This window comes from Rhopalosiphum maidis, chromosome 2 (genome assembly GCF_003676215.2).
Source record: "Rhopalosiphum maidis isolate BTI-1 chromosome 2, ASM367621v3, whole genome shotgun sequence".
NCBI lineage: Eukaryota > Metazoa > Arthropoda > Insecta > Hemiptera > Aphididae > Rhopalosiphum > Rhopalosiphum maidis.
The window spans coordinates 64,631,446-64,644,283 of NC_040878.1; the positions used below are offsets into that span (position 1 = coordinate 64,631,446).

Sequence of the window (12,838 nt, forward strand, 5' to 3'; positions counted from 1 at the left end):
ATGACTCCAATAAATTTTCAAGAAAAATTCTGAAAATTCTTTGCTTTTTATAAAAAATAAAATTCAAGCATTTTTATTGTTCCAGCTCCAAAAATCGAAAGATAAAATAAAGACACTAAAGATAACAAAGAAATAAAATAGGTATCTCTTTAAAATTACTAAAATCAATACCTAGGTGTTCATTATGTCTATGACTAATACTATATGTCTGTATCCTGTATAATAGGTACTATTGATACTGTATCCATTATCCTGCATATTATACATATCAAAGCGATAAATTTGATGATGTAAAATGTATCCAACATCCAACTATTCAAGTAAATATAATAAATATATAAAAATTACGTGTTACATGAAAATTGATAAAAAATTGAATTCACAAAATGTTAGCAATTTATACTATTTATTTTAGATAGGTGATAGGGATACCCAGTCAATAACACTCATTCAGGAACCTGATATAAGACCTACAACAAGATATAGGGATTAGGGATATTGCAATTTAAAATTTTTGATTTATTAAATTTGTTTAATATATGATATTTATATATATATAGATTTATACATATTATAGGAGCAAGTTTCAAAACAACCCACCTTACCCACCCATCCACAAACTAAATTTACTAGGACCAATGTAATATTTTTAGGTTCTTCTTAAATTAAATGTTTTATTAACTTTTACAATTTATGATATTGATACACTTAATTTTTACTTAAATCAGTAGTAATAATAATAAATACCTATTAATTAACGACACATAGTGAATAAATTCATGACCAATTTTCAAGTTACTTATTTTAATAATTTTTATTAAATTTATAAAAGCATGCACCCTTTTACCCCCTTAGGTGCGCTTTTAGACCTAAGATTCATAAACAATTAAATTTAGTAAATTTAAGCCTGTAGAATTTATTTTTATATTTAAATTTTTTTAAATCAGAAATTAATCATTTACGTATTAACTATTATTGTCAATTACTCAATTATAATTACACAAATAGATAAGTGATATCAGTTTATTTTTATTTTGTATTCATAGTAAATCTAAGACGGTCAAAAAATGTAAAGACATTATAAGTATAGGTATCTTTAAAACAGAAATGACGTATACGTTCATTAAACAAATATGAATTATATTATATATTATTCAACTGAGAATTTTACACTTTAAGTGTAATCAACAATCTTATAGTTCTAGGACACATACGTTTAATACGAACGTAAAATATGAATTTTTAATTGTATAGATATGTATATTATATTAATATATTATGTATGTATATTGTACAATTGTTAATGCTATTTTGCTAGTTGATAATTATCTTATAACTGTTAGGTATTTACATAAACATTGTTAAGTAAGCATATTAATTTCAAATATTTCAAGATTTAAAAGAAATCGGTAATTAAATTTAAAAAAAAAACAAGGGTATATTTGCTTTGTTGTATGGGTAGGTCATAGGCGCAATTTGAGTGGAGTTTGAGTGAGCACCCCCAATTTTGAAATTAGCACCAGAAAATTGTTTCATGTTAATTTAGATTTTAATAGTAACAGGTATCCATAACTTCAAGATAACATTATAAAAAAAAGATAGAAAAACTTCAGCACCCTCAATTTTTTCAAATTGCGCCCCTGGGTAGGTATAATAGGTTTTAAATGTACTACAGCTGTATACCTGCCTCTCTGCCATGGTGGATGTGTTCAATTAAAATTCAATAAATAAAATCATTGAATATTATTTAATACTATTAATTTTGATCGGAGATATTTGAGTGTGAGATATTTTTACAACTTAGGATATTTTTTTAATATGCCCGTTTGTCACACCCGGGAACCGGGGTACAGTCATTCCAATATAAAATATTTACAACATAGGTACTGTAGCAATGCAGTCACGCAAGAGGGCATTTCGGGTTCTGGTATTCATAAGTGTTGGCTTTCATTTATGTCACCTCTCACCAAAGCGAACGGGTGACCGAAAAAGGGATCTAACGTTGAAGAGAAAGATAGCTCTAGAAAGCGCAAAATTCTTTGGTTAAGCCGCATACCATTATCTGGTCACCGTGGTCGTATCATCTTACAATCAGTGCAGTGCATCATCCACAACAATATAAGTAGGTACCTATATACGAATACGATATAGATGTATGATATATCTATCCATAGTATATATTTTGTCATGACATTATAACATATGCGCAAAGAACCGGTTCTTATAGATACCAAGCCCTTTGTATGTACGATAAAGAATACATAACTTCTTTAATCGACCAGTAATCGAGTGCATTTTTCTTTTGATTTGTAATCCTTTCAGCAGTAGTCCTTACTACGTAGTCTGTAAAGACAGTGGTCTTGGTGACTGGTGAGTGCATATTTTTTATTAGTTCTATGTTACAATTCAATGTGCAACATTACAGTACATTTGTTCAATCCTCGAGTACCTATATAACTTCATGAACTGTGAACATCAGCTGAAGGAACTAGGAAGGCAATTACATAACCAGATGGTTTGTTGATGACAAGATTTTCAGCATTTATCAGCGTAGAATATTTAAATTTCTTAAAATCTTCATTCCTTTTAGTTGCCATTTATATGTTATTACAGTAGTAGAAATACCCAAAAGTTAATCTAAATATTTAATAAATTTCATTGCATATAGTACAAAAAGAAAATAGTATTAGGGAAATGCATAATGGCAAAAAAGCTACGATTGAATATTTTTGAATTGCAACCAATTGTTTCATGAAAAATCAATATTTTAAATAGTTTGTATAAATATTTAATCACTCCAAAATTTTGTATTTAAACACTCACAATAAATTAATTTAATTTTTTGTCAATGTTTTTTAAAATTTTAGTAAAGATAACTTATAGGGGCGGTTTTAATTCTTTGCCTGGCGGGGGGGGGGAACAATTTTTTTTTTTACATTAATATAATACAAATTTTACATAATTAAATCAATGAAAATATTTGACAAAATAAATAGTAAGATGTCTCAGGGATGGGAGAAGACATGGCCTCCCTGATAACTTATGAGAAACCTTGAATTAAATTTAATATTCGAGGTTTTTGATTTACAAAAATGGCAATTGGCAATTGACAATTCAATAATATTAAATGTTTTTACATAATACAATATTTTGAGAAATTTTAATCTCTACTATGGGTAATCATTTTTATTTAATTCTGATGATATGCATAATATTTGTGTTTCTTAAATCTAACGTACTGACAAGATCTCATTTGCTACTAGAAACTATGTGTAATGTTGAAATTTTGAATCAAAATATACTGTTCCAATGTTGACGTAAAAATAATTTTAAAGAAAACCACTTGTATCAAATCATTCATGTTTCAAACTTAATCTAAAATAAACTATTTTTTTATATTAAAATTCTGTAAATTGGAATTGTTGATAAAATGTATTTATTTGATGTCACAAAAATAAAATAAAATAATAATACAGTAATAACAATACCAATATAATTTGTATATTAATTAATTAAACAACAATTTACACGATAAAACTTGACACTAATCTACAACAAAGAAAAAAAATTCACTCAAAATATTATCTTAAAATATGTAGACTCAAATGAAATAATTATGTATTGAACCTAAAATACTATATATAGATGGGATGGTTATAATTTATGCAATTAAATAGTTACCAAATGGAATGCGAAAAAATATTTTAAATAGAATGTTTTATTTTTGTTTTTTAATACGCATATTATTGCTGTAGATATTTACTGCAATTATTCAGCAAATTTTCTGTTAGGATTACGACCGAACAATGCAGTTCGTACTGCTGGTACTAATTGCTGTGCAATTAGTTCCAATCGTGATTCCAGTGTGTTACAAATTTTTATTTTATTCTTCTGTGCTAACAACTCAATACCACCACATGTTTGAGGGGCTAAAAATGAATCGGTGTCCAATTTCAGATTCACATCCTTATTAGATGCTGTCTTATACTCTGTTGCCACTTCATCAACTAATTCTTCCACAACTGATACATCAATTTCACGAACACGTAACGTGACATTTTTTTCCAACAACTAAATAAAACAGTAATAATTTTAATCACATAATATCAAAATATTATTATTCTAACTGTATAAACAATTGATGTCTCAAAAAAATAAATTATTATATCAAAAAAAATTAAAAAGTTGGTATTATTATATTAAAAATTGTTTTGAAATAAAAGATCGTTTGAATACCTTCAAATGTATAAATGTATCTTTTGAATATGCAACAAGTAAAATTTAATGTTCAGAAGGATTTGTTTTATTCTGTTATGGTTCCATTATCAAATTTATAAGAAAATTATTTAGAGAAATTCTTTGATATTTTTAAGTTATGAGAATTTTAAAATTTATAATATCTTATTAATTATAAAAAAATAACATATAAAATAGTTTTAAACCAAGTTATAAATAAATCTACTAATTTTATAATGTAGTGTATGAACAATTTATTTATTTTAATGCCTACATAATACATTACTTTTGTTATTTGTCTAACCTGTAAGATTGCTTGCAATATTAATTTTCTTAGAACTTCCCTGTACAAATCAGGGTTATTTGTCACTTGGACCAGACGCTTTCTTGCTTCATCTAAAACATCACTGACATGATCTTCTCGCACTTTCAATGTCTTAAGACGTGCTTGATTTAACATATTAGAAGATTGACTTAAAAAAATAAAATTAATCAATTGTTAAGAAAACCATATCTCAAATTCTGTTTATTATATATACTAAAATAGTATCCAAGAAATAATTATCTCCATTAGTTATTTTAAAAATGTCTTTCAATTTTTTTCTTACAACACACAAATCAAATGAATGATTAAAGACTACCATTATAAATTATTATTATTTACAACTTAATTTAGATTTTAGATAATATTTCTTACTAATTAATCAACAGATAAAAGAAGTCACAGACTGAAGTAGTGAAGTCTGACATCTTTTTTATAACTGTTCTCTTAATTTTCCATTTTAGTTTTGGATAAAAAAAAAGTGATTTAGGTAGGTACTTAACTACACTAAGCTGTAATAACTAATTACTGATATATTAAATATGGTAACCAGTTGTCAGATGAATAGATTTTATAAGTTTTGTTCAAATAACTATTATAACCTTGAAGTGGACAAAGGTGTGTTCAATTTGTAGACAGGCTTCAGGGTATACTCCAGAGGCATACTCACATTTTTTTCTGTAATTCCACTTGTTTCTCTTTGCGCTCAAAATACTCCATGATCTTGAGTCGCTGGTGTTGGACCAGACGGCCTTTTTCAATGTTGAACTCCTCTTCTGCTTTGGCATCAATTTCCTCAGCTTTCTCATTGGCTTCCTGTTCGATGAAGGCCATCATGTGTTTGATCTGTGAAAGAAAATAAGAATTGATGAGTAAATATGGGGTTGTCATAAACTAACTGGACACAATTTTGAATGAACAACATGGTGACAATGTAGTGACCGCAAGGTGTCAGTACGATAGCAGTTGCTCTGGACATTGACAATTTAGCTAGATACTCACTTGTTTTTGAACATCGGCATCGCTGAGCGCCATTTTTGGACCGTGTGCTGGACGTTAAAAATATAGACAAAATAGAAAAACGGAAAATCAGAAAGTGTAAAGAAAAAAAAATCGGGAAATGGGCGACGATCGACGAGCAGCGAAATGGAACAACCAACGCCCAATGGCAAATTAAGTGCAACAGCAGTGCGATGGGGATTGCAGTGTGATGGAGTGGGGCGCCAGTAGAAGTCGTAGAAGAAGATATCGCTGCGTTATCAACGTGTTATCTGCGGGATATCCGTGTAGACGGGAATTTTATGAAAATGGAAAAGTAAAAATTGACGTTTTCGTGGGCCATGGCCCGGGCGTCGGGGCTGACAAACGTGAGCTCGAGACCATAATTTTTTTGAGAGCCCAAGGCCGAAGAACCATCGGCCCGTTTTCTCTTCCACGGGCCGTCGCTGGTGCTTTGTTTTGCCCACCAGACGTGTTATTGAGTTTGTCGGCGGCCGAGTAGGTGTACTTATCGTATATAGGTACACACACACACACTCACACACACACACACACACACACACACAAAAACACTATCGTCCCCGCTCGGCCGTTTCGCAAAAGTCCACCATACGATCTATTATATTTATATATATATATATATTGTTAAAATACAACACGAGACCGTTGCCGACCCGCACCAGTGCACCACCAGGACATCGTCAATCGTCATCATATCGTCATCATCATCATCATCATCGACACCACCGCCGCCGCCGACACAACTGCTGTTGCTCGAGTCGCGCGTCTAGTCCGCGAGAGTTGTTACCAAACGTTACGTTCTTTCGGCAACTCTGGTTTTTTCTTTTTTTTTTGCCCATCATTTTTTTCTTTGCATCACGCCGTCGTGTCACCGACCACTGTGCCGAAATCGTTTCTCTACAATAACTATTTACCTTCAATCACATATTTTTGTACATTTCGAGTCCGCCGCCGCCGCGTCTTAGCGTGTTTGTGTGTGAGTGGATATATATATATGTGTGTGTGTGTGTGTAACTGTACGCTTTCGGCACCACACGCCGCCACCGCTTAACACGGTAAATCGCGCGCCAACATACGGACCGTGCGTCGGTGCCAAAACGACATCGTCAACAACAACAACAACAACAACAACAACGACAACAATAACAACAAGGACGACCGCGTCAACACGGACGACAGTTTTTGCTTTTGAGCGCACTGGCGCTGGTGCCAGGCATGTCGGCCACCGAACGTCGTTGAACGGACCGACAGAGAGCCGTCACCGCTCGCGCAATTCAATTTGCGAGCATCTCCCCCCCGAGAGGTAAGCATCGACCAGGGTCCTTGCTGTACGCGTTATCGCGAATCGGAAGCGCAATACACTCGGTTTTTACTGTCGCTTTTCCGCCACCTTTATTTTTTTGCCTTTTATTGTCTTTGCATTTATCTTACCAATCGCCAGTTTCTGTGGTTCACGCATGTTTTTCTAAGAAACGTCCGCTGATTGGTCGCCAAATGTTTTTCGACTGTGCTTCTGCACCTTAGAACAATGAAAACCATGCTCTTACCACTGTGAGTGGGATTCGATTCTGGTAGGTACTAGGTACATCAGTTACATGTCTCGAGTAGGTATTTTTCTGTAATGACTTCAGTGCGCTTCCTTGAACAATGTTGTCACATCACATTTTGTGGTTATGGGCTCACCTATTGACCGACTAGTGTTCATTTTGATTAGTAATATTTGTTCTAAAGTACTCGATCAATGTATACAAGTATAATATATGGTGTAACCAGAGTGTTATAATATTCTTTGTTCTTTTGGGAAATCGGTAAATAACTATTTAATTAATAGTGAACATTTCATTGATGATGGTATTTTACTTATTTTATATAATTAAGAGTCATATACATAAGTAAATGATAAGCAAAGTGGTTAATAGTTATGTTATGTAGGAAAAATATTATTTGAGATTTAAATTCCAAATATGTACCTATCCATAAATAATTCAAAATGTATTGCTTAAAATGACTAGATCATAAATTTGAATTTTAACTGATTACTTTTTTGACATAATATAATATTTTAAAGTATTTATTATCCATTTAACATAAGTATACACAATACTATTATAGTTTAATGTAATGCAAATAAATGCAATAATAATAATATGCTTATAAAAATTCATACAAATGTTTTGTCACAATACTTCAAAATTACATAATCAATCTAGTTGTAATTATTTTTAAATTTGCTCTTTGACTTGTCCATGTGATGTTTTTGAATCAATTCTTTATAAATAAATAAGTGCCAATACATTTTCCACTAAGGTAACTTGTGTATCACAATATATTTACCTTACTAGTTTATTAAGTTAAGTTGTACTTACTTTGATTAAGTTATTATATATATAATTTATATCTTTATAAATGTTATACAAAGAATAACAGATTAATTCTTGGGTTAATTCTTCACTTAAATGCATTAAATATTTTACTATTGGGGTATATTGTAAAATTTATAATTCAATTTTTACATGACTATTAGTAGTTTAATTGCAGTGCTTTTAATTAATTAGGTAATTAGGCACTTATAATATAAAAAATGATATTTAATTCATTTTTATAAAACACTTCACAGGAACATTTTTGAAAAATTTATTTTGATATAATAACAGTAGAGTAATCGCTTATCCGATCATCGTAAATCCGGACAATTTATATTTTGTATTTTAGTACTTACACATAAATAGGTATTATATAAAATAATTTATTTCAATATTGATTGTTATCAACTATAAGACTTTATTATTGATACATAATTAATATATATTTTATTCTTAGGTACATTTTTTTTTTTTTTTGAAAAATATTACTCAATTTATTAGTACATAAGTTGAAAAAACATCATTTTGTTTAATCAGAAAAGAGTGGTTGGTTCCATCAAGTCTGAAGTAGTAAGACTACTGTATATTCAAATTTTTAACCTAATTATGATAAACAATCATCAATATTGTTGCTTATATTTTAACAGAGGGAAATAGATAAGATATCTGTCGTTATTAAATATTGACTGATTTTTATCATTTAAAACAATATTTTATAATATAGTATAGTCGTAGCCTACAATAATACAAAACTTGAATAAATAATTTTAACTATCATAAAATAACTATTGATTTAACTCAAGGCATATATTTGTTATTTGGCATCTTTGAAATATGTATCGAATTTCAAACAATTTAAAAAAATATATTCATGTATGTAGTTTTACATACATGTAGTTAACAAGTAAAAGTTAATTAAATTTATGTAATTAAAATTATGTAGTCATTGAGAACTGTAGGTACTGATGAAAACCCAATGAATAATATTTCATGCATAGTGCACACTTACCTATACTTACAATATATTATTATTATTTTTTTTTTTAACAAAAACTAATTACCACTTTGATCTACTAGGTAATCTTCAACAAAAAAAATAAATAAATAATTAATAGAGACATAGTTATTATTGTTATTGTTTTGAATTATTTTTAAAATAAAGCCAATGCACACCTACATAAATAAAAAAAAATACTTGAATATAATTATTGTTATTATTTTTATCTTAATATAATATATTCATAAAATTTAGTGGGTAGGTAATTAAAGTGTTTATTTTATTTATGCATTTTATATATGTATACAAGATGTTATAACATTGTTATCTATTGCTTTGTATATGTATATATATATAGTATATAATATGATATTTATACACAATTTTAACTATTATGACAAATATTATTTTAAACATACTATTGTACTGTATTTGACATGCTATACTTATTTAATTTATTGTTTTGGTAAGCTTCTATTTAATTAAACTCTACATTTTTACATTATTTAATTTATTTAATTGCCAGAGCATCTCACTATGGTTGTCTTTAAACAAACTTTAAAACAATTACATATCAATATTACTTTATAATTAATAGGAATTGTTTATTAACAAACAATTTAACTTATAAAATATTTACATACAGTTTCTCTAAAAAAAAATAATTATCCTGTAAATCTTAAATACTAACACAACAATTTAAGAATTATAAATAATTTAATAGCATTCAAAATTAGTTATTTATTAAATAATTCTTGATTAAAGATATCAAACGCTGTCATTTGGGTACTTATTACTATTATAATCATGACTATGTGTATACAGTATTTACAGTTTTTAATAAATACATTTTTCCTTAACTTTGTTAATGTTTTTGTTCAGTTTTAATTACCTATTATGAAAATAAAAATTGAAATATTTAAAATAATGTACCTAATTATCTCATTTTACTTAGATATATTGTTTTCTTGATTGTTTCTATTGAATTAATTTAATGGAGTTTTAATATTCTAGTGTCTGTTACAGGCGAAGTATACAATTTGGGCATTTTCTACAATGCACCGGCATTATATAAAATGGCCTCTCTTATATTGGGCAATATAGATAATATAATATTTAATAGTGAAGTATTGTCAAAATATAATGAATAATATATATTTTATGCTATAGTATTTATATTATTAGAAAATATAATATTTTTTTAACCAAATTGGAAAATTTTCCATGCTATCTCTCGCAGTGTTTTCTAATTACGGATAAAGTGACAAAAGTAGTAAAATGCAGACAAAATCTAAAAAAGATAGCATACAAATTGAGAACACAAATATAACATATTAATTGCGGACAAAATGCCATGGAAGCAGTTATTGCAAAAATAAGTGATATAATAATAAATATATATTATTCATTATATTTTGACAATAGGTACATTACTATTAAATATTATATTTGCCCAATATATGAAAGCCATTTTATGTAATGCCCAAATTGCATACTTTGCCTGTAACATCTACATTTTTATTTTTAGTAGGTAGCATAATTTAATTAAATATACAAACTAAAAAATTCGTTTTTATTTTTCTAGCAAGCTGAATATAAGACGTGTGCTTAGGCACATTACAAAGTTAACAACAGGCGCAACAGTGGCTACCGCGGCAGCAAGCAAATGTTTACACCACAACACCAACAGCTGTCGCCTAATCGGGCGTCAATCAACATGCAGTCGCCACAAGCCAGTAACCTATCGAGAGGTATATTTCAGAGAGGCGGGTTTGCGACCAACCCCGGAGCAGATAGGCGAAATCATATGCCGGGTATCGCATCACTCATGCAAGAATGGTTTGTCACAAATCCTAGAAAAAAACAAATGTATATGTATTATAGTTTGACATGTATACATAATTTAATAAAGGAGTTCAACATCATTGGCGAATAACGCAATGAATAACTATGGTGGGTCAAGTTCTAGTAGCAGTCGATCTACGTCTGGCTACAACTTGTCTTCCCAGCATGGTTTTCATTCGGCATTCGGCAGCAACCATGTTGACAATGGCAATGCAGCACCTCCTATACTGGACCCGTCTGAGTTTCCTTCTCTCACCACTGGACGTATATCCGGCAGTGGGCAAGGAGATAATGTCGGTGTTCTACATTCCAGCACAATGCCTGCAGGAAAACCTTATGGTAAACATTCACCATTCAAATCATTTGATCAGCTGTTTAGTAGTGAGTTAAAATTGTTCTGTATTTGTGTGATAACTTAGTGGTACTATTGTATTAACTAAAAAAAAAACAACTTTTTCTAGCATTTTTATTCATTTTAATTGTGCTTTATCATTATAGTGGGGATGGTGAAAGCACCGACGTCTGAAACGAGCGAATTTACAATGAGTAGTAAAGACTTCCCAGCATTGCCTGGTACGCAACCTCTCAGTGTTACAACTACCTCGTCTACGACAACGGATCCAAACCAACAGTCCTCAACAACAACTTCTGGCTCGACGACCATTTCATTAGATCAAAATGGAATGCAATCGTCTACTGACCATCTGTCAGATCAGAGACTGAACAACCTGAATAGCCAATCGGACAATAATTCTCAAGAAAATGGAGACTCGGGAACCAAAAAAGGAGTGCAAACATTGCCTGATGGTTTGTGTTATAAATCACTTACATTATGTTATTCATTGACTTAAATTCAATCTTAATATAGGTAAAGTGACTAATATACCTGGTAGTATGGTGCGTGATCAATTTGGTATTGTTGGTTTACTGACATTCATCAGGGCAGCAGAATCTGATCCCAATTTGGTATCATTGGCTCTTGGACAAGATTTAACTGCGCTAGGGCTAAACTTAAACTCACCTGAAAATATTTACCCAACTTTTGCTGGCCCTTGGGCAGACGCCCCATGCCGGCCGCAAGATGTTGAATTCCACGGACCGCCTGAGTACATTATTAATCATGGAATCAGGTAAAATATAAAATTGAAAACAATTATATATGCTTGGAATTTAATCTTGTTAATTTTATACCTTAAGGGATAAGTTAGCGCAAGTCAAGTTATCCAGGTATAAAGAAGACCTGTTGTTCTACCTCTTTTACACTAATTATGGTGATGCGATACAATTGGCAGCGGCTAATGAATTGTAATTATATTTTATACTGTTTAATCCTCAAAATTTAATATTAATATATAATTAAAATTTTATTAGATATTCTCGAGATTGGCGTTATCACATGGAAGAGCGCGTATGGATTACGCAAGCGCCTGGATTGAGTTTAATAGAGAAAACTAGTACATATGAACGGGGCACATATTATGTGTTTGATGCGCTCACGTGGCGTAAAGTGCCCAAGGAATTTCTGTTGGAGTACAGCAAGTTGGAAGGTCGACCCACTGTACCAAATGTGCCGCTCACCACCCCTAATCTACTCTGACACAACGAGCACCGTCGGGGCGTAGACGCACTGCCAACCGCGACCGAACCTGACGTACACCAGCCCACGACGGTCGTTCTCAATGCAGCCATCGTCAACTCCTAAAAACCCCTTCTCACTCCCAATACCCCAAGTATATATAAAATACCTACAGAACAATACTTTCTGCCCCTTCCCACAACAATACACTTCTATGAAATAAAAATTATACAAGTATTTATAATAACCGATAGATTTGCTGTCATTTTTTCTGGTGAATACACTCACACCATAATAATTTAACATTTATTATAAATAAAACAAAGTTATTTATAGTCATTTTATAAAAGAAACTTACGTACAATTTTGTAAAGACAAAATAAGCAAAGAAAAAAATCATTCTTCATTTATTAAGATAATGTTATTTGTTTTTAAGTTGATAAATAAAATTTTGAAACAATAAATTGTTTTTATACTTT

The 12,838-nt window shown here is 30.4% G+C and overlaps 2 protein-coding genes across 3 annotated transcripts; one reads left to right on the forward strand and one right to left on the reverse strand.

The window, feature by feature from the left end:
• Positions 1-3,419: 3,419 nt before the first annotated feature.
• LOC113552167 (V-type proton ATPase subunit E) lies at positions 3,420-5,753 on the reverse strand. Its single transcript, XM_026954899.1, has 4 exons — positions 5,561-5,753; positions 5,229-5,404; positions 4,541-4,709; positions 3,420-4,071 (listed from the first exon to the last, which is right to left on the reverse strand). Exons 1-4 carry the CDS (start codon positions 5,591-5,593, stop codon positions 3,769-3,771), a joined length of 681 nt encoding a protein of 226 aa, XP_026810700.1. The 5' UTR covers positions 5,594-5,753; the 3' UTR covers positions 3,420-3,768.
• A 348-nt stretch (positions 5,754-6,101) lies between these two features.
• On the forward strand, positions 6,102-12,818 carry LOC113552164 (CCR4-NOT transcription complex subunit 2-like). 2 transcript variants are annotated; one of them, XM_026954897.1, is made up of 7 exons: positions 6,102-6,881; positions 10,524-10,777; positions 10,851-11,122; positions 11,282-11,590; positions 11,652-11,913; positions 11,981-12,088; positions 12,155-12,818. In XM_026954897.1, the coding sequence occupies exons 2-7, from the start codon at positions 10,605-10,607 to the stop codon at positions 12,378-12,380; spliced, it is 1,350 nt and encodes a 449-aa protein (XP_026810698.1). In that variant the 5' UTR covers positions 6,102-6,881; positions 10,524-10,604; the 3' UTR covers positions 12,381-12,818. The 2 variants fall into 2 exon arrangements, with proteins under 2 accessions (XP_026810698.1, XP_026810697.1); XM_026954896.1 differs by having other exon boundaries at positions 6,104-6,881; positions 10,851-11,164.
• Positions 12,819-12,838: the final 20 nt, after the last annotated feature.

Excerpts from the sequence above, each read along its gene's own strand:
- LOC113552167 (XM_026954899.1), bottom strand. The coding sequence starts at position 5,593 with ATGGCGCTCAGCGATGCCGATGTTCAAAAACAA. Across the intron at positions 5,405-5,560 it reads ATGCCGATGTTCAAAAACAA|ATCAAACACATGATGGCCTT; the intron begins GTGAGTATCTAG and ends TTTCTTTCACAG. Across the intron at positions 4,072-4,540 it reads TATTGCAAGCAATCTTACAG|TTGTTGGAAAAAAATGTCAC; the intron begins GTTAGACAAATA and ends TGTTTTATTTAG.
- LOC113552164 (XM_026954896.1), top strand. The coding sequence starts at position 10,605 with ATGTTTACACCACAACACCAACAGCTGTCGCCTAATCGGGCGTCAATC. Across the intron at positions 11,591-11,651 it reads AGTGCAAACATTGCCTGATG|GTAAAGTGACTAATATACCT; the intron begins GTTTGTGTTATA and ends ATCTTAATATAG. Across the intron at positions 11,914-11,980 it reads ATTATTAATCATGGAATCAG|GGATAAGTTAGCGCAAGTCA; the intron begins GTAAAATATAAA and ends TTATACCTTAAG.